At 39.8% G+C, this 27,197-nt stretch overlaps 2 protein-coding genes across 4 annotated transcripts in view; one reads left to right on the forward strand and one right to left on the reverse strand.

Moving 5' to 3' along the window:
• The first annotated feature begins 682 nt into the window (after positions 1-682).
• LOC139363778 (uncharacterized) lies at positions 683-25,852 on the forward strand. Of its 3 annotated transcripts, XM_071098503.1 has the most exons (3): positions 683-4,737; positions 9,805-9,958; positions 20,447-25,852. In XM_071098503.1, exon 3 carries the CDS (start codon positions 24,255-24,257, stop codon positions 24,666-24,668), a length of 414 nt encoding a protein of 137 aa, XP_070954604.1. In that variant the 5' UTR covers positions 683-4,737; positions 9,805-9,958; positions 20,447-24,254; the 3' UTR covers positions 24,669-25,852. The 3 variants fall into 3 exon arrangements, with proteins under 3 accessions (XP_070954604.1, XP_070954606.1, XP_070954605.1); XM_071098505.1 differs by lacking the exon at positions 9,805-9,958; XM_071098504.1 differs by lacking the exon at positions 683-4,737 and having other exon boundaries at positions 7,952-9,958.
• LOC105467225 (coiled-coil domain containing 192) overlaps positions 20,003-27,197 on the reverse strand; it is a 249,325-nt gene continuing 242,130 nt past the window's right edge. Inside the window, exon 7 of the mRNA XM_011716707.2 lies at positions 20,003-20,485. Within this exon, the coding sequence (XP_011715009.1) occupies positions 20,199-20,485 (287 nt within the window). The 3' untranslated portion in view covers positions 20,003-20,198. The remainder of the gene's footprint in view (positions 20,486-27,197) is intronic.

Raw genomic sequence — 27,197 nt, forward strand, 5'->3', positions numbered from 1 at the left:
GTTGCATATTTTAGCTTAGTTGCAGTCTCTGTGAGATTTCAAAATGCTATTCTACACTTTGATAAAAATAACAATGCTTATTAACATTTGCTGAGTGCTTACTAGGCTCTCTGCTGAGCATATAACATATGATCTCATTTAGTCTTCACCATGACCATATGAGATAGCTATTGTTACTCTCAGTTTTTATACTTTTAGTGTTTTCTAAATCATTTTGTATCTGGGATTTTGATCTATGATTCTTTGCTCTAGCAACAAAAGACTTCTGGGCCTGCATAAAAATAGACTTTGGCACATGACATTCAGGAAACACCTGATAAGTGTCACAGACAAGACAAGTTGGCCTTTCTTCAACTTGAAAAATCAGGACTCTCTGGATTCATTATTGAACAGTATTGATGGTGAAACCTAATGGTCTGTGGAACATTCCTGTTCAAAACTCTATAATTGTGGTGTGCTACTTTGGTGTTTCAAAGTGCTTTGCTAAATAACACATTTGTGGGTCTAGGCATGTACATCTTAGCTTTTAAAAAGTTTTACCCTCTCAAGTTTCCACTAAGTAAGGATCATTCATACAACAAACATGTCTTAAATTTTTATCACTGCTTGTTAAGTACTTCTCTCTCTCTCTCTCTCTCTCTATATATATATATATATATATGTGTGTGTGTGTGTGTGTGTGTGTGTGTGTTGTGGGCATCATAGGAAGATAAAAAATGAGTCCATAGTAACTGTTCAAGTCAGTGAATCCCTAATTTCAGCAGCTGCAGCAGGAAATAGGAAATCTTATAAAGGGAGGGTCAAGGAACAGACATCAGTTCTTTGTTAGTTGCGTGGCAATGCTTTGTCTTTTTCAGTTTAGGTGGAAATGGCCTCTGGCTCCAAGGGAAAATCCAGAAAGGAAGATCAGATAACACTGTGTTCGTCATGGTCCTAAGCTAGAAACCAAGGCTTAAAGGACTCTCCTCAATGTTACACAGCTAGGAAGTGGTGCAATCAGAAATCGAACATGGGTGCACCATTGCCTGCTGAAATAGCAGGAAATGAAAGAGTAAGCAACATAATGGATGTAAAGGGTGCTTCCTGGGGAGCTGCTCATATGGTGCAAAGTTTCTTCTACAGTGAAAGCAAACTCCAACAGGTGGCATTCCATGTAGCTTTCATGATTCCACCTACATGAACTAGATCCCTATAAGTTTATTAAGGGGACTGTAGCTGGATTTATAAAATTAAATTAGTTACCCAGAAGTAGAACAGCCATTTGAAGAGAAGGGGAGCTTGAGCGACAGACGGAATAATGAATGTGTCTCTGAGTCTGGTTGGTTTGAAATATCTGCTAAAACTGATGAGAAAATGCTAAGAGGCTTAAACTTTGGAGTTTTGTAAAGAAAGTTTCTCTGGAAAGTAAATAATAAAGACATAATTCTTTCAGTGAAAGAAACAGAGCCTAATTTAACAGGAGATTGGGTACCTTGTTCTGCAAGCAACCGGAGATTGAAGGCTGCCACTGAGCATTCTGTGAATTCCCATGGAGTGGGGGGACTCATTGGCATCGAGCCCATGAGTGGTCCACCTGTTTGCACACCACAGAGGAAGGATCCACATGGATAGCTTAAGTTCCCCCAAACCATTTGTTTTATCTAAAAGAAATACAGTCACCCCAGAGGCTTATAGATGTGCAATCTAGTCTCACTTTTAAAGGATTTTTACATATCCTTGTGTCTTTAAAGGCAAAACTAGCAACTGCTTTTCACATCTGTCCAAGCTAATCTTTCCCTGTTTTAAGCAGGCAGACAGGAAATGCAGTTTGCCTCTATTACCTAACATGCAGGAGGTATATAAAAGAGAGAAATAAGAAAAAAAAAAAAAGTGAGAGCATAAGGTAAATGGATTGGATGAGATCAAAAAAGGGAAATAGGAGCCTGGTGAGCAATCCTTGGCTGGGGGCCCAGAGCAGCTTCAGGAGAGGGACAGAGCCCAGCAAGAGCATTTCCTGCTTTGGGTTAAAAAAATAAATTCAACTATCCTCTATGAGGTGGTCTATTTATCCTGTGAAGCATTATGTCATTAATTTGAAAATTACAGGTAGTAATAAAAACAGCAGTTATTTTTTTAACACCTGGATGAATGGGCCTCTCCCTGCTTCACCCACTGCACACCTGCGTTATTTTAATATTATCTGGTGTGTGGGTAGTTTCCCAGAAAGTTTCAGCCTGCATGAAAGCTTGAACAGCCTTGTCGCTTCTCTAAAACTTCTTACGTTTTCTATATACTTCTATTTCCCTCAGCCCATAATCTTCAATAGAAACTAAAGGATAATCACCATATAGGCTAAGAAGCAGCATTTTTTTTTCATAATCATAATAATTGCTGGAATTAACAAAATCCTAAATTGTCTTCTGTCATAGCATACCCAAGTGGCTTCATGTTTTGCCTGCCTTTCAGCAGTCATCACTTTCCCTCATCCACAGGACATTGGAAGCTTCCTAAATACTCCTTGCTATCATTCCGCCTGGTCTTTCTTCAGGAAGTGGATGAGTCTGGCTTTCTCTTTTCACATTGCAAGCTTGAAAAACATTGGGCTTAGGGGAATTTGCCTTAGATGTCTAGCTATGTGATTATAAACTGTTTCCCATGTCAAAGTTTCCTGATGCTTATACAACCTGTAAGACCACAGTCCTTTGAACTCTGGGCAGGTGTATGGTTTTACAGTGCAATATTTTAAGAGAATTTGTTTTAATCTTCCAGCTAAGCCTCTTTATACACACAGGGCTGCCAAGAGAACAAATGCAATGCACTTCCAAGTTGTTTGCCTAGTTAACAGTAAGTACGCAAATCAGTTTCCTGTTCACACAAAGGATTTTCTTGTGTTTGAAATCTTTAACCAACAGTACGTTGGCTTGGATTTTTACAGAGAATTCACAATGTTAATTATCTATAGCGCTCTGTGCACCAGGATGTGAGGTGACTTAGTAAGCAACTGGTTAGTACCAAACAAGTATATTGCCTGAGTTTTTGAAAAGGACCTTTGTGTGAATGGTGGGGAGGCACCACAAAGGGCCCACATGGAAACAGAGGTTCAGCATGCAGTGAAAGGCATCAGGAAGTTGGAAGACAGCACAGAGGAAGGGGAAAGGAAAGCTTTATTGTAAGGATAACATTAAGACAAGGGATTACAAATCATTATTTTTTTCTCAGGGTTTTTGCTCAAGGTTTTCCTCTTATGCTTCTTTTCTTGCATGTGTTTCTTCCTTTTTCTTTAAGAAAAATGAAGGCATTCACATCAATAAGCATTTTCAAAGAGACTTTTGAGTCTTGAGTCTTAATGCAATCGGACTGCATTATCATTAAAAGACAAGTTGTATGCAACTATAATTAAAAGACAAGTTGTATGCAACTTCAGTAACAGAAGCCCAGCAGCCAGAGCCGTATGGCAGCATTGCTACTATGTACAGTACAACACAGATATTTTACTGTAGGAGCATAACCTCCCCCCACCCATGTATGCATTTATGTACTTTATTCTCATTGCCAAGCTCTTTAAATATTTTCTCTTCACATATTTACCTAAGGCTGTTTCCTTTCAGCCCAGAGAAGTTAGACGTAACTTGCACATTGCCCTGGGGAAAGAAAGATGCTACGCAACTAGAATAACAAAGGTAGCATAGTCTTGATTCTTAAGCAAAATATGCTGGTTTAGAAGGAAGACAGAAAAAAATCAGAAGCATCCTTATAGAACTAGTTTCTCTTATGGTCAAATCTGGGAAACGGGGATATGATGGAACCCTTTCTGAGGGTGCATTTTGGAAAATAGAGTGAAACTTATAACCACGGTTTGAACTAGGCAATGACAATTCTCAGGGAAATGATCCCTTCTCCCATGCCACCCTGATATGGCAGCTGACAGGTATAGATGAGAACTGGTGGCACAGTGGATCCAGGCAGGAGAGGGCCAGAGTCTCCTCAGTTTTATGTGCTCTTGAAGTTGTGGGCAAAGACATGTGAAAAGTTCCCCCAAACCCCTAGAGCATGTCACTGATCCAAGGTGAGGAGAACCACTGTGCTACATAGGTCTTGTTGTGGCAGGAATGAGGTGTTGCATTGTTAGCAGGGGGTTGAAGCTACCTGCTAGCAGATGGATGCCAGGATGCTACATGGGAGCCAGGCCAAGGTCTGCAGCTCCTCCAGCCACCATGGGAATAAGCACCACACTTCATGTGTCTGCCCAGGACCAGATAGGATGAGTCACACCTGGAGCGGGAGGCCAGCATGGGCCTGACACAGATATGGACACCTGCTGCCCACTGCTGCAGGGCTGCCATCTGCTTACATTCTCTCGCAGCTTATTAGGGTCAGCCCCAGGAGGAGGATACATAAAAACGATTCGTAACAGGCTGAGTTTTTTTTTTCTACTAAATTTTATATTTGAGATAATTGTCGATTCACTTGCAGTAAGACATCATACAGAGAGATCCGGGTACCATTTACCCAGTATTCCCTAGTGGTAACAGTTTACAAAACAATGTAAACCACAGCCAGGATATTGTCAAGTTATCGAACATTTCCATCAACACAAGGAACTTCACGTTGCCTCCCCTCCCCCCACCTATTTTTTTCAGATAGAATCTCGCTCTGTTGCCAAGGCTGGAATGCAGTGGTGTGATCTTGGCTCACTGCAACCTCACTTCCCGGGTTCAAGCGATTCTGCCTCAGCCTCTTGAGTAGCTGGGACTACAGGTATGCGCCACCACGCCCAGCTAATTTTTGTATTTTTAGTAGAGACCGGGTTTCACCATATTGGCCAGGCTGGTCTCAAACTCCTGACCTCATGATCCACCCGCCTCAGCCTCCCAAAGTGCTGGGATTACAGGCATGAGCCACCGCACCTGGCCCATATTGCCCTTTTATAAACACACCTGCTTCCCTCTCCAGCACTTACAGCTGGCAACCCCTGATCTGTCGTCTATGTCTATAATTTTGCTTTTCTGAGAAAGTCTTTATTTATTCTTCACTTTTGAAGAATAACTTTGCTGATATAAAATCCTAGGTTGGTGATTTCCCTTGTTCCTCCCATAGGTAAGGTATTTTTTCCTCCTTTGACTTTATTCAATACTTTCTCTTTGTCTCTGCCTCTTTTTTTTCATTTTAATATAATAAGCATAAATATGTATGGGTTATTTATTGATTTTTAAATTTATTATTCTGCTTGGAATACTCTGAGCTTCTTGGATATGTGATTTGATAACTATCATTCACTTTGGAAAGTTCCCCACATTACTTCAAATATTTTCAGAGTGTCTAGCTATTTTAGTACCTTTGCCTTCACATATAGATTTTACTATAATCTTTTAAATAGGTAAAAAAAATTGCTGAGATTTGATTGGAATTGTATTGAACCTGTATATTAATTTGAGGAGAGTGTCACTATATTGAATCTACTAATCTATAAAGACAGTATTTCTCTCCATTTATTTAGACCTTCTTTGATTTTTTAAATTAACATTTCACAATTTTCACCCTACAAGTCCTCTGTGTTTTGTTAGATTTACACCTAAGATATTTTTGTAAAAAGTGATTATAATGACAATGCATTTTTTATTTTAGTGTTTTTAATTACATGTTCATTGCTACTATATAAAAATACAATTAATTGTTGTATTTTTTGGTATCCTGAGACTTTGTTGAACTCATTTATTAGTCGTAGAAGGCTTGTTTTTTGTTGTTGTTGTTTTTTGTTTTGTTTTGTTTGTTTTGTTTTTGTTTTTGTTTTTGTTTTTGGTACTTGGGATTTTCTCCAACTTTTCAAAGAGGGATAGTTTTGTTTCTTCTTTTCCAACCTGTATTCCTTTCCTTTCCTTTCTCCTTTCCTTTCCTTTCTCCTTTCCTTTCTCCTTCCCTTTCCTTTCTCCTTCCCTTTCCTTTCTCCGTTCCTTTCCTTTCCTTTCTCCTTTCCTTTCTTTTCCTTTCTCCTTTCCTTTCCTTTCCTTTCTCCTTTCCTTTCTACTTTCCTTTCCTTTCCATTCCTTTCCCCTTTCCTTTCTCCTTTCCTTTCTACTTTCCTTTCCTTCCCTTTCCTTTCTCCTTTCCTTTCCTTTCTCCTTTCCTTTCCTTTCCTTTCCTTTCCTTTCATTTTCTTTCCTTTCCTTTCCTTTCTTCTTTCCTTTCCTTTCATTTTCTTTCCTTTCCTTTCCTTTCTTCTTTCCTTTCCTTTCTTCTTTTCTTTTCTTGCCTTATTGCACTGGTTGTGATTTCCAGAGTTATGTTGAATAAGAATGGTGAGACTGGAAATTCTTGCTTTGTTCCCAATCTTAGGAGGAAAGCAATCAGTCTTTCATTACTGAGTATAATGATACATGTAAGTTTTTTTTATAAATGCTCTCCAAAAAGAGAGTAAGTTCTTTGTAAGAGAATAACTTGATTAACTTTCCTTCTATCTCTATTTCTCTGAGAGTTCTTAGTTATAGATATTGAATTTTGTCAAGTGTTTTTTCTTTATCAGTTGATATGGTCATGTAAATTTTTTAGCCTGTTAAAATGATAGATTACATTGATTGAATTTAGCATATTGTACCCATCTGGTATCTCTGGAATAAACTCCACTTGGTCATGGTGTATAATTATTCTTCATTTTGTTGAATATCATATGTTTTCATTTTACAGAATTTTTTGAGCCTATATTATGAGCTTTATTGGCCTTAATTTTCTTTGTCTGGTTTTGATATCAAGGCAATACTAGCTTTATATAATACATTGAAAAGTGTTCCCTCCTTGTGATGATTGATTTCATGTGTCAATTTGACTAGCCTAGTCTATGGTAACCAGATATTTGGTCAAACATTATTCTAGATGTTTCTATGAATATACTCTTTAGATTATAGTAACATGTAAATCCACAGACATCAGGTAAAGCAGATTATCCTCCATAATATGAGTGGACCTCATTCAACCCTCTATGAGGGAGGGAGAATTCTATCAACAGGCTACCTTTGGACACAAACTGCAACATCAACTCTTCCCTGGGTCTGTAATATGCTGGCCTACCTTACAGATTTTGGGTTTGCCAACCTCTGCAACCATATCAGTCAATTCCTTAAAATAAATTTCCTCTCTCTTTCTATAGTAGGTAGATATATTCTGTTTATCTGGATAATTTTGACTACTCTACTTCTCTTCTATATTCTAGAACATATTACATACAAATGGTATTAATTTTTTCTTCAAATATTTGGTAAAATTCGCTGTTAAGCCATTGGGCCTGGAGATTTCTTTTCTTGAGATCTCAAGCGATTAAACCTTAATATTTATAGGTCTACTCGGATGATCCATTTAATTATTGGCTGAGTTGTGGTAATTTATATTTTTTGAGGAATTGGTCCATTTCATCTAAATTGTCAAATTTACGTTTATAGGTTTGTTTCCAGTATTCTCATATTATCCTTTGATGTTCATACTGATATACCCGGTTACTGATATTGCATACTGTGTCTTCTTTCTTGTAGTCTTGGGGAGGTTGTCAATTATATCGATTAAAAAAAAAAAATCCTAGGTCTTTGTTTCATTGATTTTCTTTATTGCTTTATTGTTTTCTACTTAATTGACTGCTTTTTATTATTTCATACCATCTGCTTGCTTTGGGTTGATTTTGCTCCTCTTTTTCTAGTTTCTTTAGATGAAACCTTAACTATTGATTAGGGACTTTTCCTCTTTTATAATATTTACATTTGGGACTTTAAAATTCTATTTCAGCACTTCTGTAGAAATGTCCCACAAATTTTAATAGTGGTATTTTCATTTTCTTTTAGTTCAATGTATTTTTAAAATTTTTATTGGGACTTCTTTATCACATGGCTTACTTAGAAGTATATTGTTTAGCTTCCAAGTTGGAGAACCAATTTTCCTATTATGGTTCTTTAATTGGTTTCTAGTTTAATCTTGTAGTGGTCAGAGAACACTATCTATATGATTTCAGTTCTTTTAAATTTTTTGCGATTGTTTCATGGCCCAAAATATGGTTTATCTTGGTATATGTTCCATGGGCACATAGAAAGAATGTGTATTATGGGTGCAGTGGCTCACACCTGTAATCCCAGCACTTTGGGAAGCCAAGATGGGCGGATCATGAAGTCAAGAGATCAAGACCATCCTGGCCAACATGGTGACACCCTGTGTCTACTAAAAATACAAAAATTAGCTGGGCGTGGTTGTGTGCGCCTCTAGTCCCAGCTACTCAGGAGGCTGAGGCAGGAGAATCGCTTGAACCCAGGAGGCAGAGGTTGCAGTGAGCTGAGATTGCACCACTGCACTCCAACCTGGGCAACAGAGCGAGACCCCTTCTCAAAAAAAAAAAGAAGTAGAATGTGTATTCTTCTTTTGTTGGATGGAGTGTTCTATAAACGTTGATTAGATTTTAGTGATTAATGGTGCCATTAAGTCCTATATCCTTGTTGATTTTCTGTCTAGTTGTTCCATCAATTGTTGAAAGAGGGGTGTTGAAATCTTCAGCTATAATTTTGTATTTGTTTATTTTTCCTTTTAGTTCTCTCAGATTTTGTTTCATATGTTTTGCAGGTCTGTTTGGTGTATATACCTTCAGCATTGCTATGTCTTCTTGGTCGATTGACTTTTAAAAATCATAATATTCCTCTCTCATGCTAGTGATTTTCATTGCTCTGAAGCCTATTTTATCTCTTGTTAATAGAGCCACCCTTGCTTTCCTTTGATCACTGCTTGCATAATGCATCTTTTTTTATTTAAAAAATTTTAACCAGTCTGTGTTGTTACCTTTGAAATGAGTTTCTTAAAACTATATATTGAACATTATATAATTTGATATATAGTTTTGCCTACTCTACCATTATCTGTGTTTTAATCTGTGTATTTAGGCCATTTACATTTGCATGTAACCACTGCTGTTACAGGGTTTAACTCTGCATTTTGTTTCTTATTTTCTGTTTGTTCTTCTTTTTCTGTTTTCTTTTTTCTGTCTTTGTGTTATTTGAACATTTTTTAAATTCAGTTTTGATTCACTATACCATTTTTAAAGTATATTTCTTTGTATAGCTTAAGTGATTACTTTAGGTATTACATTCTATACACACAAGTTATTAAAATCTACTGTTGGCCAAGCATGGTGGCTTATACCTGCAATGCCAGCATTTTTGGAGGCCAAGACAGGTGGATAGCTTGAGCCTGGGAATTTGAGACCAATCTGGGCAACATACTGAGACCCTGTCTCTACAATAAATTAAAACAAAACAAAACAAAATGCCAGGAGCATGAGTACACAACGGTAGTCCCAGCTACTTGAGAGACTGAGGTGGGAGGATGCCTTGAGCCCAGGAGATCGAGGCTGCAGTGAGCCGTGATTGAGCCACTGTACTCCAGCCCAGACGACAGAGTGATACCCATTCTCAAAGAAAAAAACAATCTACCATTGGAGATGAAAAAGTATTGCAAGATTTCAAATATTTTTTTTTTTCTCATTACAACCTTCACCTCCTGGGCCCAAGTGATCCTCCCACCTCAGTCTCCCAAGTAGTTGGGACAACAGGTACACAACAAGCTAATTTTTGTATTTTTTGTTGAGTTGAGGTTTCACCATGTTGCCCAGGCTGGTCTCAAACTCCTGGGCCCAAGCCATCTGCCAACCTCGGCCTCCCACAGTGCTGGGATTACAGGTGCGAGCCACTCTGCCTGGCCCTCAGTGAATTTTTAATGTTAGTTCTCTTAATCATATGTGGATTATTTTCAGGCTGAAAGGTATATCAGTGCCATTTCATTATCTAACCCACTGTGATTCTATAGAACTCTTTCAAAGAAATGGAACAGAATGAAGACTCATAAAATGCTCTCGGACACAGAGGACAATTAAGTTGCTTATTTTGTGAAGCCACTGTACTCCACCATAACTTTGGTCACCAGAAGAGAAGGAAGAAGCATCTACGAGCATCTGATTGGTGTAAGACACAGTATGGGTGTGCTTTCCCAAGTTATCTCACTTTAAGGAAAGTTCTAATCAATCTCATTCTGGGGTAATTTTCACCAGACTCATAACAAACTTCATTGTCTCAGTGCTGGCTGGAAATAATACAATAATTTTAACTCTCTCTTTTCATTTATCTGGGTGAAGTGCTAAAGAAGTTCAGATCAGTAGTGTCCTGTTTAATCTTTAGCTATTGTAATTAATCGTGCCTACTCAAGACATCTGGAAAAACTCTTAATTTAATCAAACATATAGGACAACTAAAGTAGTACAAAGAAGAAAATAACATGTATCTCGATTTTCCACTTAGTAACGTAACAGATGTCATTTCATCCAATGATTTGCTCTGTAGAGAGCTCACTAAATCAGTAGAATGTTTGTTTGTGTGTTGGGACTTAGGACTTACAGATTTACCACACATTTCCCTATGGGGAAAAATCCCAACTATCCCAGCCTATTAAGGGTTATTATTAGTACTGATGAGAAAAGGTGTTTCTTGGGATTGATTCCCTGGAAGATATTTTCCATGCATCTGTTTTGTAATGCAACTATTTTATTTTCCAATTTTAATTACTACAAAAGGAAATTTACATATAGACACAGGCTCTCTTTTAAAAATTTAATTCCTTTTTCTCAGTAGAGATTGAGTTCTCTAGTTCTTGCTGAAAAAGTAGCAGATGGGAATAAGCTCTCTCAAATTACACATCACTCTAGGGGCCTATTGAATTTCAGTATTGGATGGGGTCTCAGGCAAGCGTCACTATGATCTGATGCTTGAAACAACTCCCACCATTATAGTTAGCCCTTCCACAGCCTGAGCTCCTGACTCACAGGCACTCTGACATCTTTACGAGATAACTACTATATTTCACAACTGTGGAGCAAACACCAAGAAGGAAAAACAATGTTCTGTCTTCAGAATCTCAGTTTATTAAAGTATGTAGCAACCAGCAATCTAGAGAACAACCTCATGGAATGGGTCTAAGTTTCTATGGCAAAATAGTATGACTGGGTAACTCCCAGAGGATAATCGGATTAATTTAAATTCTTGGCATCTTTGCTACACTGGAGGTCAGGTAGAGAAGAAAGGAAGCCATGGCTCTTCTCTATACCTAGACCGACCTTCAGAAATCTGAATCTGCATACTGAAGCCCTAGACCTTCATCTAAGTGCCTGAATCTGCAATCTACTGCACATGCTAAATGACCTGGCTCTCTGAAGGTTATCTGCCCCTACAAAGTAGCATTCATTCTCTCCAGAATGTGCAGAGCCTGGAGAATTAAAAAAGAGTTCCTTCTAATCACTTTCAAATATATTTGTAAGAGAAACTATGGCATAGAAAACCTCTCCTCCTGATTTCTTTTTACCGGCCATTACTTGAATCTACTATTTAATGAACTTAAAATGTATAGTAAACATCTCTGAGGCAATAATAAGAAACCATATTATTCTATGCGTAAATCTGGGCTAAATCTAGACATCTGACATGATTACTAAAGCATATGATATGTACAAACTCAGAATAAGTATTCAGTAATGGTTTCTTGAGTGAACGAGTGAATATATACTCTGGCTGTCAATCTATTTTAAAAAACAGAAAATTTTAACAAAAATGACAGTGTGGTGAGAAGATTTCGACTTCAGCTTATAGTGGTACTGCTCTGTAAGTCTTTGGAATAGTAGAGGATGGTATGGCAGAGAAAGAGACTTTGTTTTAGCTTAAACATTCCCATATGAATCCAGGCATGGTGGCTCATAGCTGTAATCCCAGCTCTTTAGGGAGACTAAGGCAAGAGGATCACTTCAGGCCAAGAGTTCAAGACCAGGCTAGGCAATAAATTGAAACCCCATCTCCGCAAAAAGTAAAAAATTAGCCAGGTGTGATGGCATGTGGCTGTGGTCCTAGCTGCCAGGGAGGCTGAAGTGGGAGGATTGCTTGAGGCCAGAGGTTCAAGGTTGCAGTGAGCTATGCTTTTACCACTGCCCTCCTGTGTGACAGAGTGAGATCCTGTCTCAAAACAACAACAAAAAAGAAATATAAAACTTTCATATGAGTTGTCAGCAGCTGGATTTCTAGAGTTATGACTTTAATTCATCTTTAAAGATGCCTTCCTTTCTATTAGAAAGTCACAAAATGGTCATTTAATTATGAGAATGCATATACCTACTTCTTGAGATGGAAGTCACCATATATCTGAGTGCAGATACACAGATTGAGATACTAAGCAGTCTGTAGTGTGTATAGAGAACATTTCCTCCTAAATATAGATTTTTATGCGACTTCTGGTATCCCACAGAGGGTGTCATTTAGGCTTGAATAACACAGGTTCTAGGACATATGGTTGAAATCTGTGAGATCAGGCCACTGACCTTAAAGGGAAGTTTGAAGATCAAGTGAGTAGAATGTCTACATGTGGGTCTCCTGCCTTCAGAAAATGCTGGTTCTGGTAGTAATCACTTACCTATTTACCTATGCTTGTAATGTGGGTAAAATGACATTTTGCTGTCAGAATTCCCCACCACATACAAAACAGATTGAAAAAGTAAGATTTATAAGCTGTCTTGAAGTCATGAGAATGAGGCAGTGGGCTCTTAGTAACGTTCTTTAGGTTTTCTTTTCCTTCTTTATTATACATGTGGAAATATGTATTGATGTTAAATGTAGGATGTAATGCACTCATTTTGAATGTTTGTTTTAGACTATAAATCAAAATTTCACAACCACAGCATACCAAATCAGACCTGGTATACACAATTGAGAGCATTTCAGGCAGGGTTTACACACCTATAGGACCAGGCAGGCAAGACAAATGCCTTAAGCAGCCCTGCATAAAACAATAGGAAATGGTGGGACCTGGAGCAAAATGTAGAGTGCAGCCCCTACCCTTCTTAAAAGCATTTCCTTTAAAACAAAACAAAATAAAACAAAATGAGCAAACAAAAAACAAAACACTGTTCTGTGCCGAACCAAACAGTTGGTCAGTTGAATCTGGACCACTTTTTGGACCTCTATAGAGGAGCAAGCATGAGAAAGAAGATACCCATGGAAAACTCTTTTTCTTATAAATGGGATGGAGTCTGACTTGAGAAAGGGCGTATAGGCAATAAATATCTTTGTTGTCTAACTGCACAGGAGTGGTGAGTGATGAAATGTATACTGGCCTGGGGGCTACAGATCCTGATTCTGGCATTTTCTAGTTGTAAGTTTAGGACTAGTTATCTAGCTAAAACCTTCACATAATGATCAAATAAAATAATCTATTTGAAATGTTTTAAATTACTGTAAATTGCTATATAAATATTAGTTACATTCCTATATACATAGCTGATGGTTAGTAAATGCAGGTCCAGAACAAGATAGTGGGCATCCACAATGGGTGTTTGTTGTTCCTTTCACTATCACCATATCAACTTTACTTCAATAGGAGCTAGGCAATAAGGTGTACTTTTTTATTGCAAGGCCAAAGATTATATTATCAGCATTTTTCTTTTAATAATAACTCACTGTTATCATTACTTGGACCTCATATGACCAGGGGCTGGTTCAGGGCTAATTCTTTCTCTTCCATTCTGCTATCATCCATTGCCTGTGATATAATCATGCTATATGAAAAGGGTGATATCAGATAATGAACTGTTGGTGAAGCTTATTCGTGACATTGAGGAAAATGGATTAAAGAGTTATTAGATCACATGCCATGTGATTTTCCCATCCAAGAACAGAAAGATTGGGTACTATTGGAATTGTGCACTAAGGGTCATTCTTTGTTAAACAAAAAACAATAGTAAACTGTAGAGATGGAAATGGTCAGATAATTAAATGTCATCCTGCCACAAGCTCATGTTATTGAAAATGTACAACACCATGCTGAATAGGCAAAAGCTGGAAGCAGTCCCCTAGAAAACTGGAACAACACAAGGATGTACTCTGTCACCACTCCTATTCAACATAGTACTGGAAATCCTAGCCAGAGCAATCAGTCCAGGGAAAGAAAGAAAAGGCATCCAAACAGGAAGAGAAGAAGTCAAACTATCTCTGTTTGCAGATGATATGATTCTATACCTAGAAAACCCCATAGTCTCTGGCCAAAAGCATCTAGATCTGCTAAACAACTTCAGCAAAGTTTCAGGATACAAAATCAATGTATAAAAATCGTTTGTGTGTTTCTATACACCAACAACATCCAAACTGAGAGTCAAATCAAGAACACAATCCCATTCACAATAGCCAAAAAAGGAATAAAATATCTAGAAATACAGCTAGATACAGAGGGATGAAAGATCTCGACAATGAGAATTATAAAACACTGTTCAAAGAAATCAGAGATGACACAAGCAAATGGAAAAACATCCCATGCTCATGGATAGGAAGAATCAATATTGCTAAAATAACCATACTGCCCAAAGCAATTTAGAGAATCATTGCTATTCCTATCAAACTACCAATGATTTTCTTCATGAAATTAGAAATAAGAACTATTTTAAAATTCATGCGGAACCAAAAACGAGTTCAAATAGCTAAGGCAATTCTAAGCAAAAAGAACAAATCTGGAGACATCACATTACCTGACTTCAAACTATACTACAAGTCTACAGTAATGAAAATAGCATGGTACTGGTACAAAAACAGACACATAGACCAATGGAACAGAATAGAGAGCCCAGAAATACTGCCACAAACCTACAACCATCTGCCCTTTGACAAAGTTTACAAAACAAGCAATGGGAAAAGGAAGCTGTACTCAAAAAATGGTGGGACACTAGCTATATTCAAAAAATGTCTGGGTGGGATAACTAGGTAGCCATATGCAGAAGATTGAAACCGGACCCTGTCCTTACACCATATACAAAAATCAACTCAAGATGGATTACAGACTTAAATGTCAAGACCTAAAACTATAAAAACCCTGGAAGATAACCTAGAAAACACAATTCTGGATATAGGCTGGGGCAAAGATTTCATGACAAAGACACCAAAAGCAATTCCAACAAAAACGAAAATTGACAAATGGGACCAAATTAAACTAAAGAGTTCCTGCACAGCAAAAGAAACTATCAGCAGAATAAACAGATAACCTACAGAAAGGGAGAAAAAATTTGCCAACTATGCATCCTATAAAGGTCTAATATGCAGAATCTATAAGGAACTTAAACAAATTACCAAAGAACAAACAACTCCATTAAAAAGTGGGCAAAGGTGATGAACAGGCACTTTTCGAAAGAAGATATACATGTGGCCAATAAACATGAGAAAAAGCTCAACATCTCTAATCATTAGAAAAATGCAAATCAAAATCACAGTAATACACAATCTTACATCAGTCAGAATGGCTATTATTAAAAAGTCAAAAAAAAATAAGACATGCTGGTAAGGTTGCAGAGGAAAGGGAACGCTTTTACGCTGCTGGTGGTCATGTAAATTAGTTCAGCCATTGTGGAAAGCAGTGTGGCGATTTCTCCAAGAACTTAAAACAGAAGTACCATTTAACCTAGCAATCCCGTTATTGAGCATATACCCACAGGAACATAAATCGTTCTATCACAAGACACATGCACACATATGTTCACTGCAGCACTATTCACAATAGCAAAGTCATGGAATCAACCTGAATGCCCATCAATGGTAGACTGGATAAAGAAAATATGGTACATATATACCATGGAATACTATAGCCATAGAAAAGAATGAGTTCATTTCCTTTGCAGCAACATAGATGAAGCTGGAGACCATAATCGTAAGCAGATTAATGTCAGGCAAAAGAAAACCAAATACTTGTTCTGACTTATAAGTGAGCTAAACTCTCACTTGTAAGTGGGAGCTAAACCTTAAGTCCACGTGAACACAAAGAAGGGAACAACAGACACCAAGGCCTACTTGAGGGTGTAGGGTGGGGAGAGGGAGAGTGTCTGGCTTTGAAAATGATTTCTTTGGGAAACTGAAAATAACTGTTTTTTGTTTTGTTTTGTTTTGTTTTACCATAAAAGTCCTAATTTCATTAGGTGTGGGAAATTTCATGGTGAGGCCTGTCTTTGCTGTGAACTTTGTCCCAGTGTACTTGTTCTTCTATTTTAAAAAGGTTATTTCCTACTTGAACTTGATTCTCCTCTTTTAGCAGGAAAGTTCTCTTGTGTGTGGGAAATCTTAATAAAAAATTTTGCTGTAAAACCATGGAGAAATAATAATAATTATTTCTTTATAATTTGTTCTTTTTTGTTGTCTAATTTCAAATTATGAGAATCAGGCTTTGAATCTCAAACATTTGGTTTCCTAAGTCTTTTTAAAATGTTTAAAAAAATTTTTAGAATAGTTTTGTCTTTGCAGTTCCTATATTTGATAATTGCCAAATAAACATTATTTTTACTTAAGCCTATAACATTTATCAACAATTCTCTTTTTATTGCATTAAACCAAAAATTATTTATTTCAGTGTAATATAGAAGAAAACGATTGGGTTTTGAAATAAGCAGAGGGAGTATAGGAGATAATTAGAATTGGATTAGATTCATTCTTTTCCAGAAATGCTCTTAGAAAGTACTATAATTTATCTGCTTTTGCTGAACTGAATACTAGAGCAACCCCTGGGCCAGTTACTCCAATGGCTTGCTTTTCTGCTAATCTTTAACAAGGTTATTGCTATGAGTTCAGCTTTCCATGAAAGTATTTGGAAGTCCACTAATATGATAATGAAACTAAATTGTTAAATCCAACATTTACTTAAATTGGTTAGAAATGTTACATATTTAACTTTCTGTCTGAGAAAATTTCATGCCTGGTGAAAAAGGAGAATTAAAACTATGTATATAGTTCAGTAAATGTTTTTATACTGTTAGAGAATGGCTTGTGTTACTCTTGTTAAGTACCTTATTTCCTGGATTTTCAGTTATTTTTGAATCAGATATATTACCTGATGATTTGCTCAATTTTCATTAAAAATAGGATCATTATCATATTAATTTCTTTATTATATTTATACACAATATTTTAATGATCAGTGTGAACTGCCTCAGCAACCCGATTTGCTCTAAGAAAATGAGATTTGTGTTTACAGTGTCGGCTATAATCTGATTTTCAGTTTGTCTGAACCCGGTGTTTAACACAATTTGAAGTTCACTACTCAATTCTCTAGAGGTTCAGCAGAACATAGAAATGAAGTTTGGGGCATACAATCGCAGAGAGATTTGGCTGGGAATGTGAATTTTTCCACTTTAAAATTTTTCAGGTTGGGCACGGTGGCTCACGCCTGTAATCCTAGAGTTTAGGAAGGCCAAGGCAGGAGGATTGCTTGAAGCCAGGAGTTTGAGACCCCCCGGGGCAACATTCCAAGCCCCAGTCTCTATAACAAACTAAAACAATTAGCTGAGTGTGGTGGCTCATGCCTGTGGCCCCAGCTACTCCGGAGGCTGAGACAGGAAGATTGCCTGAACCCAGGAGGTTGAGGCTGCAATGAGCTGTGATCACACCACTGAACTCTAGCCTGGGCTGCAGAGTGAGGCCCTGTATCTAAATGGTATTAAATTAATAAACAAATAAAGGAAAAGAATAAATTTCTCAGAGGCCAATAACACTCCTCCCATCCCCTCACCTCCAACCCTGGATACTTAAAAATTTCTTGTTACTAAGATGTCCCTGACAGAGATTAGTCTATTCATACCTTTGGGCCAAATTTCCTCCCCACTTCTAATTTGGTAGTAACCTAGACCTGAGTCAAGATCAGCTTCTTGTAAAGATGGTTTTGCAGGGTAATATGACCCTTGATGCTTTCTTCTTCGATGGCTGGTCCTTGAATATTTAGAGGTGATAGGCTCAATTAACTATTAATACCAGCTCCTGCTCTGCTTGTTACTTTATCTCCACTGAGAGGCCGCTTTCATACTGAGGGCTACTCAGGGCATTAGCCAGGGGAAACTGATCTAGAAGTTGACACACGGCTATCTGGAATGTGATGAAAATTTCTCTCTCTCTCTCTACTCTCCTATAGTGAGACTGGGATATCTCATTCCCAATATCCCAAGAGATTAAGACAATCTTTGGTCAAATAAAGAGATGGAAACTTGGTTAGCATAATAACACAGGAAAATTGTGGAGATGACAGTTTATCTTGCAGATGGTCCACTCTTAACAAAGGGAAGGATTTAAAGCTTTCTCCTACAAATACACAGTAAGAACATGCTAACCCTCAGTCTCACTATAGGGTCAGGGACAATGGGCCCTTCATGAGTGCAACAGGGACACCTAGGCCAGAGAGATAGAAAAGATCAGGGAAATCATGGGTTTTGGGGAGGTGAGAAAAAGGAGGGACCAGCAAGAAGGGATTTCTGAAGTGGATTCTGTAGGGACTGAAGTGCACCCTATGGAAAAGATAAAGAGGTATTTTTAACTACTTTCTGGGGTATTTTAACTACTTTCTGGGGTACATTCATGATCAGTAAGTTGGTTTCATTTCTGATATAGAACTGCACCTGTACATACTTGTAGCCATTGTAGGCAAAACTGAGGTTAAATGGTTAAATACAAATATGGGAAATTCTTGCCCTGGTTGAAAACCGAAGCTACTGATAGGACCCATGTTTTTTGGGTTTTTTTGGTGGTGGAGTAGCAACTCTGGAGTCAATATCAACAAGTTTTCTTATGTGAGTCAAGAACTCAATTAATTCCTTTTTGTTTTTGAAAAATCACATTTGGAAAATGTGTTTTGTAGATAGTCAGGATCCGTAATCAGATTATGCAATAGGTAAATAGTGTAGAAGACTCATCCCAGATTTCAAGGAGAAATTCTCCTTCTGGGGATTGTCTATCAGTCTAGGAGCAAAAGTATAATAGGTCTGCTTGAAGCCACCCCTAAGCCAATGTGGCCTAAAATGTAGTTTCTGGAATAAATTCATCAGGAATACCACATGTATTTATTAAAATGCATATCCCTGGACCCTAAACTAGAGGCCAGGAATATACATTCTTGCTGATTACTCATGCTCAGTATGTCTGAGAACCTCTGCTAAAGCAATGCTGATCAGGTTTACCCCACATTCACCCACTTCCCTTCTCCCATTTCCCATCTCTCAATACAATCAGCCTTACTTTAAGGAGATCCTTGTGTGTCTATGAACTTCTAGATGGTGAAAATGGTGATTCTCATGTTTGCTGTGATTTCTAACATCTATAATTGTGCCTTCCAGATACAAGAGTATTTGATGAGGATTTGTTGAACTAGTTGAATTAAATTGAGAACTAGCATTACAGTCATACTCATGAGACAGCTAGAGCTATTTGTCTGAGTCCTGCTGTACCAGAACAGTAAGAACTAAGGACCGAAGTCTTCCTCACAGTTAGTGCCTAGCTGCTCCCTTTGAGTGGGAAATAGTTTATTTGAGGGGGTTGAGTGGAAAAGGAATATGATCTGATTTCTTTTATTCCATTAATTACAGGGCAGATTTCCATTGCCCATTCTCCATTATTCCTGCCAGTGTTTTGCACTGTTCACAGCACATTGGTACAATCATAACAGAAGATTGTATTTTGCTTTGGTTTTAGTCTTGTTCCTAAGGGAAAAATCAGTGTTGTGTTTTTTCCCAGGGAGATGCTATACCAGGACACTTTTCCCAAAGGACTGCAGCTTTGATTCACCCATTTTTAATTTTTTTTTATTGCTTTAGTTTTATTTCCTTTCTATCCTTGCTAATGTTAATAAAATGCATGCCATAAAGAAATCAACTCCTGAGGACATGAAAGGACAGACCTCATGGCTATTTACTCTGCTGACAGCTCCTGCTCTTTAGCTCCTGCTAAAGACCCGCGCATTCACCAGTTTGAAACTGGCCCTCTGTGACAGCTTTCTGTTCACAATAGAGCTGCATATTAAATGGGGTCGGTGCCGCCCCTCCCTTGCAGTGTGACAAATCTCTGGTAAGAGGATAATGCTAAGTTCTTTCACCATCTGTCTAGTTTTGTTTTCTTCCCTCCCCTACTGCTACCAGAAATGTCTAAAAACATAGTATTCTACAGCTGTGTGGTTTACGTGACGATTGCTGTCCGAAGGGAAAACATGAAGTGTTTGCTCCTGAACATTTCCTTTAATTTGTTTCCTTCCAATACAAACATTATAGTATACAGTCAAATGCATGAACTTGTACTTGAGTTTGTCACCTAGAACACTACTTGGGATCGGACTTTACCTGGATGACACTTAATAAACTTTTATTGTTTTCTTACTGGGAATCTTTACAAATTCTCATCAGAGACCACAGGAGGGACGTCATCAGTAGAGAAAACTGGGGCTTCTGGTAAACATCCTGGAGGGTCCTTGACCTCTTGGGGAGGATGGGGACTCCGCTCAGCTTCCAGCTGCTGAATCTTCCTTTCCTTTTCCTCCAAAACTTCTTTCAGCTGAGTGATCCTCTCAGTCTGAAGGGAAACCTGGGTCGACAGTTCCATTATCAGGCTAATTTTTCTATCACCTTCTTCCACAGGTGGGAGACCTCCACAGAACCCTTCCAGCGAGCTGTCTTCTAAAGCAAACAAGAAAAGGAAAGTCTGAGAAGTTTTGATTAGATTTCCCAGAAGCTGAAGAGAGGAAAAATGAAAAAGCTTCATTTCTCACGTTCTTAAAAGAGAGCACAGATGTTGCGTCATCTGGTTAGATACCCTGAGAATAAAATCTGGATCCAGTTTGAGGAAAGATTCTGGGTGCTCATGAAAAAAGAAACAAAACAAAACTTGGGAGCCTCTTGAGAGTGTTCAGAATCAGCCTTTGCCAACTCTTGTTTATATGCATTTAACTTTCAATTAACCATGGGAATGATTCATCCATCCATGAAAATCCAATCTGCAAACAACAGCCATCCCAAATTTCATGTTATTCTTTTCCCTCAGAATCTTTCACAAGAGCTATGATCGAGTAGAATTATGCTTTGATTTGAATTTTAATTCAATTAAAATAAAAAATGAGATTTGGGCACAGAGGCTCATGCCTGTAATCCCAGCACTTTGGGAGGCGGAGGCAGGCGGATCACAAAGTCAGGAGATCGAGACCATCCTGGCTAACACGGTGAAATCCCGTCTCTACTAAAAATACAAAAAATTAGCCAGGCGTGGTGGCGGGTGCCTTTAGTCCCAGCTACTCGGGAGGCTGAGGCAGGAGAATGGCATGATCCTGGAAGGCAGAGTTTGCAGTGAGCGGAGATCATGCTACCGCACTTCAGCCTGGGCGACGGAGCAAGACTCCGTCTCTAAATAAATAAATAAATGAATAGCGAAAAGTTTGCCATGCCCTTTCTGGGGCAAGTGATAATGAAGAAAGACCAGTTTCTTAACCCAAGTGAGCTTTAAAGTCGGCAAGGGTGCAATTTGAGGTGATCCAGGAAAACTCTATTAGCATGGTATTTCCCATACAGATTCATTTCTTTTAGGCCTGAAGTCTTTTTGGCACTTCTTAATAAAATCACAAATACCTCTTGGACATGAAAGCTTATCCTTTATCAATTTCTATCAGTTAACCCCTCAGATGAGGATAAAGGCCTGAGTAATTAAGGACAGAGGTTCCAACAAAGAGATAAAAGATGAGTGGCCATAAGGAGTCCTTGAAAACACACCTCTCTAGCCCATCAAAAAATGTAGCTCCTTAAACTCAAGTCCATCTTACTAGCCTTTAGCAGTACCCTACCACTGTAGAAATTTCCAGCATTAAATGTCTCTGAGCTATATAAAAGGCAGACTTAGGTGTAAGTAGGAAGAGATGTCAAGGGCTTGGGTATCATTTCAGCACTAATGGAGCTAATGGCATGTATGAATGAACCTGATGCATGGTCTCCATGGTAGATTGTTACAATTGAGGTCCTGAATTTATGAGATTCCCAGTGAAAATAAATCTCACGGCTTCACCTGAGAGAAACATTACTGTCAGTCTCAGATACAAAAGCCTGCTATTATTAGGTTCCTACACACCTGCTGAAAATGGACCACCTTTGCTGTAGTAGTGCATGCAGGCAAAAGAGCATAAAAATAACCCATTTCTCAACAAATAAAATTAATTGACAGTCATCACGTTCCCAAGGGATCAAGGGGTAAAATCTTTGGCAGCACATTGCATAGTGGGCAGGGTGCTTTTGGCTTCACAAAAGTGTTAAGAGGAGACAGACATCAAGCTATTCTCTGCTCTTAGAAATTATTGGCACCTTACTAACATTTAAGAACCCGTGGGGAAATTTTTGTTCTGAATTTCTGTTAGAATATTTAAAATTATAACAATATTTAAGATGTTGGTTTGAAGGTGGGGCATGGTGGCTCACGCCTGTAATCCCAGCACTTTGGGAGGCTGAAGCAGGTGGATCACTTGAGATCGGAAGTTCAAGACCAGCCTGGCCAAATAGTGAAACCTCATCTCTACTAAAAACACAAATATTAGCTACGTGTGGTGGTGCACACCTGTAATCCCAGCTACTCAAGAGGCTGAGGCTCGAGAATCGCTTGAACCCGGGAGGTGGAGGTTGCAGTGAGCTGAGATTGCGCCACAGCACTCCAGCCTGGGCAACAGAGTGAGACTCCATTTCAAAAAAAAAAAAAGGATGTTGGTTTCAGTACCTTTCATAAGTTAACAAGCAATGGGAAAACATCTCAGATTTCAAAAGAGCATTCAGTTCATTGCCTCTGGGATAAGCCTGTGTTTTCCAGCCTAGGAGAGGGAGTCCATATGGCAGGAGGCCTTTCTCATCTCCAGATATGCCAAGGTCTCACCTTTCCTTTCATTTGGCTGGAGCTGTGCTGTCCAATACAATAGTCACTAGTCACATGTGACCATTAAGCAATGGAATGTAGCTAGTCTGAATAGAGATGTGCTTTAACGTAAAATACACAGTTGACTGGAAGATTTTAGTTTAACAAATGTTAAATACTTCAAATTTTCTATATTGCTTATGCATTAACATATTTAGAATATATTGTATTAAAGAAAATGTATTTTTAAAATAATTTCACTGACTTATTTTTATGTTTTAAAAAATGTGGCTCCTAGAAAATGTAAAATACTTGGCTTGCATTTGTGGCTCCCATTATATTTCTGTTGGATAATGTGTTGGGCTAGCATTTCCTTCCAGATGAGCACTTTCTGAAACCCAGGTGGATATATTAGCTGGAGATGGCTCTAGTTAACCTGCACAGATATTATTTGAGAGGGAGGATTTCTGGTCCTCAACCATTGGCACAGAGATCATTTTTCTGTCACCCCAGAGGATGGAGTCATGGAAATCAAAGTTTGATAAAAAGTGATGACTGCCAATTAATTTTATTTACCGAGGAATGGGTGATTTCTTGCCTGAATGCACTACCACAGCAAAGCTGCACCACCTTAAGCAGGTGTGTAGGTATCCAGGCTTTTGTATCCGTGACTGACAGTGATGTTTCTCTCAGTCCCTAAGCTACTCCTTAAACTACATAAGAAACTGATTCAGATGGGTTGAAGCGAGTTTCATCAGGAGTGGGAGAAGAAAAATGGCAGCAAAGTAGCCAGGGAAGATGCCAAGGAGGGGAGCAGTGAGCAGCGGGGGATGCAGGGCCTCAGTAGGGGGCAGGGGTGGAGGGGGGTGCATTGGAGCCTCACTGTGCCTGTCTGACATCTTCCTCTTTGACTTCTCCTTCCATGTTTTCTCTCCCCAGTTTTTCCTCTGCTTTTAGAATGAGTTATTTTTAGTGGATGTGTACAATGAAGAAAAAGGAGTTTAGTGCCACCCCTGGTCAAACTGGTCAAAAAGATTTTAGACAATGCAATATAGGTAGAGTTCATCCAGCTCTAATGATACAGCAGCAAAAATGCAGCAAAGTGGCATTGCATAGGCAGTCAGGGTCACCAGCACCACATCCTCCTTCTGGAAGAGAGTATTACAGCGAGACAGTAGAAAGAAAATGAGAGGAGAAGCGGGTGTCTAGGCAGCTCGGGCTGTTATCACAAAGTACCACAGATGGGGTGGCTTAAACAAGAAACATTTATTTTTTATAGTTCTGGGGGCTGCAAGTCTCAGATCAGGGTGTCAGGATGGTCAGGTTCTGGTGAGGACTCTCTTCCTGGCCACCTTTATGCTGCGTCCTTATGAGAGGTGACAATGTGCTAGCAGCCCTCACTCTCAGCGCCTCCTCAGCCTCAGCGTCCACTCTGGTTGCGCTTGAGGAGCCCTTCAGCCTGCCACGGCACCGTGGGAGCCCCTCTCTGGGCTGGCTGAGGCCGGAGCCTCCTCCCTCTGCTTGCCGGGAGGTGTGGAAGGAGAGGCGCAGGCGGGAACCGGGGCTATGCAGGGCACTCGCGGGCCAGTGCGAGTTCCGGCGGGCAGGGGCACAGGCTCGCCGGGCCCTGCACACGGAGCTGCCGGCCGGTGGTGCCCGCCAAGGGCAGTGAGGGGCTTAGCACCCAGGCCAGTAGCTGCGGAGGTTGCACCAGGTCCCCCAGCAGGGCCGGCCCACCAGCACTGCACTCAAATTCTCAAATTCTCACAGGGTTTAGCTGCCTCCCCGCGGGGCAGGGCTCGGGATCTGCAGCCCGCCATGTCTGAACTGCCCCCTGCGGTGGGCTCCTGTGCTGAGCCTCCCCGACGGGCGCCGCCCCGTGTTCCACGGCGCCTGGTCCCATGGACAGCCCAAGGGCTGAGGAGTGCACGTGCAGCTCGGGACTGGCGGGCAGCTCCCGGTGCAGGATCCAGTGGGTGAAGCCAGCTGGGCTCCTGAACCGGATGGGGACTTGGAGAACTTTTATATCTAGCCTGAGGATTGTATGTGCACCAATCAGCACTCTGTATCTAGCTAACCTATTGGGGACTTGGAGAATTTTTCCCTTTAGCACTCTATGTCTAGCTCAAGGATTGTACATGCACCAATCAGCACTCTGCATCTAGCTCAGGGTTTGTAAATACACCAATCAGCACTCTGTCTAGCTCAGGGTTTGTAAATACACCAATTGGTACTCTGTATCTAGCTAACCTAGTGGAGACTTGGAGGACTAGCACTCTGTGACTCTGTCTCTAGCTCAAGGATTGTAAATGCACCAATCAGCACTCTGTCAAAATGGACCAATCAGCTCTCTGTAAAATGGACCAATCAGTAGGATGTGGGTAGGGTCAGATAAGGGAATAAAAGCAGGCTGCCCGAGCCAGGCATGGCAACCCGCTGGAGTGTCGTTCCACCTTGTTGTTTCACTGTTTGCAATAAATCTTGCTGCTATTCACTGTTTGGGCCTACACTGCCTTTATGAGCCATAACACTCACCATGGAGGTCTGCGCTTCGCTCCTGAAGGCAAAGAAACCACGAACCCACCGGGTAGAATGAACAACCCTGGACGCGCTGCCTATAAGAGCTATAACACTCATCACCAAGGTTTGCAGTTTCACTCCTGACAGTGAGACCATGAACCCAACAGAAGAAAGAAGTTCCAGACACATCTGAATGTCTGAAGGAACAAACTCCAGACACACTATTTTTAAGAACTGTAACACGCACCACGAGGGTCTGCAGCTTCATTCTTGAAGTCAGTGAGAGGAAGAACCCCCCAATTCCGGACACACTCACATGGCAGAAAGAAAGAGACCAAAAACTCTCTCATATCTCTTATAAGGGCACTGGCTGCATCATGAAAGGCTCATCCAAGCCTAATTATTTCCACAGACGCAATCTCCAAATGCCATCTAGTCGGGGGCTAGGGTTTCAACACAGGAATTTTGATGGGAATATAATTCAGTCCATAGCACAAGAAGAGGACAGTCAGATAAGGGGTAGAGTAGATGCTGAAAAAAGAGAGATGGCATGAGGATTCCCACTGTATTGTTCTCATGTATTAAATGAAAATGCGAATAGACAACCTAAAGACATACTAAAAATAAAAATTCTCATACAAGTATATTTTACTACTAGTCTATTTACACATGTAAAACAAATATTTTGTTCCATTTCTAAACACATTACAACTAAAGTGTTTAAAACTCTTCTGCAAAGTGGGGGACTTCAAGAGCCTCATGTCCTATTTGTATTGGAAAGTGCCCAAGGCCACCCCAGTGAGTTTTCTAGAATCTCTCACTAACCATCTCCCTCCTTTTCCCCCATCTCGTCTCCCTCATCTGTAACAGGAAGTGATGTATGTCCCCAAAGTCCTGACAGCTCTATATGTCCCACACTTCACACAGCTGTGGTCTCTCATAGGCTTCTGCTGGAAGCTCAGTCTTGCCAAGGTGGTGCTCCCTGAAGCCTGGAGGTGCTGTTATCTGACCAGATCATCTCAGCCTTAACCCCACACCCACAGGATCCAGGAAACCCAGAGATTGCAACAAGAAAGGCTCTTCTATGTGAGACAGGGAGGAAAAACCTGATTAGCAACAATGAGGGTATAAACTCATCACTTTCGCCACTACTGCAGGGGTTTTTACAGTCATACATCATTTTTCATCATTTTCCCTCTTTCTACCATTACTTAAAAGAGATGTAAGTCAGGACTGAGAATGAGGGTTTAGGGTCCTCGTAAAAAGGCTATAGGGGATGGGCGGTGGGAGTTCGGCAGGGTTAGAAAGATTTAGTGAAAGAAGAGGCAGTCCCGCATTCTGCCTTTGGCTGACCCAGGCTGTACCCACTTTTCTATGTCAGCCTTGAAAGACCAAAGGCCCAGAACAAAATACATTGCCTTTGGCCGTTTCCAGCTTCCTGTTCTTCATACCCTCAAAACCTTCATGCTCTGAGAAAAGTGACATGCGCGAGTTACATCAAAAATGACTAATAATGGCTAAATAGGTAACAATAGAGGCGACTGTAGTTGAAGGAGTACCTTAAGAGACTAAGAGTTGTGTCATGCGTGTCCATGTGAAGAGACCACCAAACAGACTTTGTGTGAGCAGTAAAGCTTTTTAATCACCTGGGTGCAGGCGGGTTGAATCCAAAGAGAGAGTCCTCGAAGGGAGATAGGGGTGGGGCCGTTTTATAGGATTTGGGTGGGTAGTGGAAAATTACAGTCAAAGGGGGTTTTTCTCTTGAGGGTAGGGGCGGGGGTCTCAAGGTGCTCAGTGAGGGAACTTCTGAGCCAGGAGAAGGAGTTTTACAAGGTAATATCATCAGTTAAGGCAGGAACCGGCCATTTTCACTACTTTTGTGATTCTTCACTTGCTTCAGTCCATCTGGATGTATACGTGCAAGCTTGAGCTCAGAGGCCTGACAAGTTGACTATATTTTTGGGGTGATCCAGTCTCACCTGCTACCCA

This window comes from Macaca nemestrina, chromosome 6, assembly GCF_043159975.1.
Source record: "Macaca nemestrina isolate mMacNem1 chromosome 6, mMacNem.hap1, whole genome shotgun sequence".
NCBI lineage: Eukaryota > Metazoa > Chordata > Mammalia > Primates > Cercopithecidae > Macaca > Macaca nemestrina.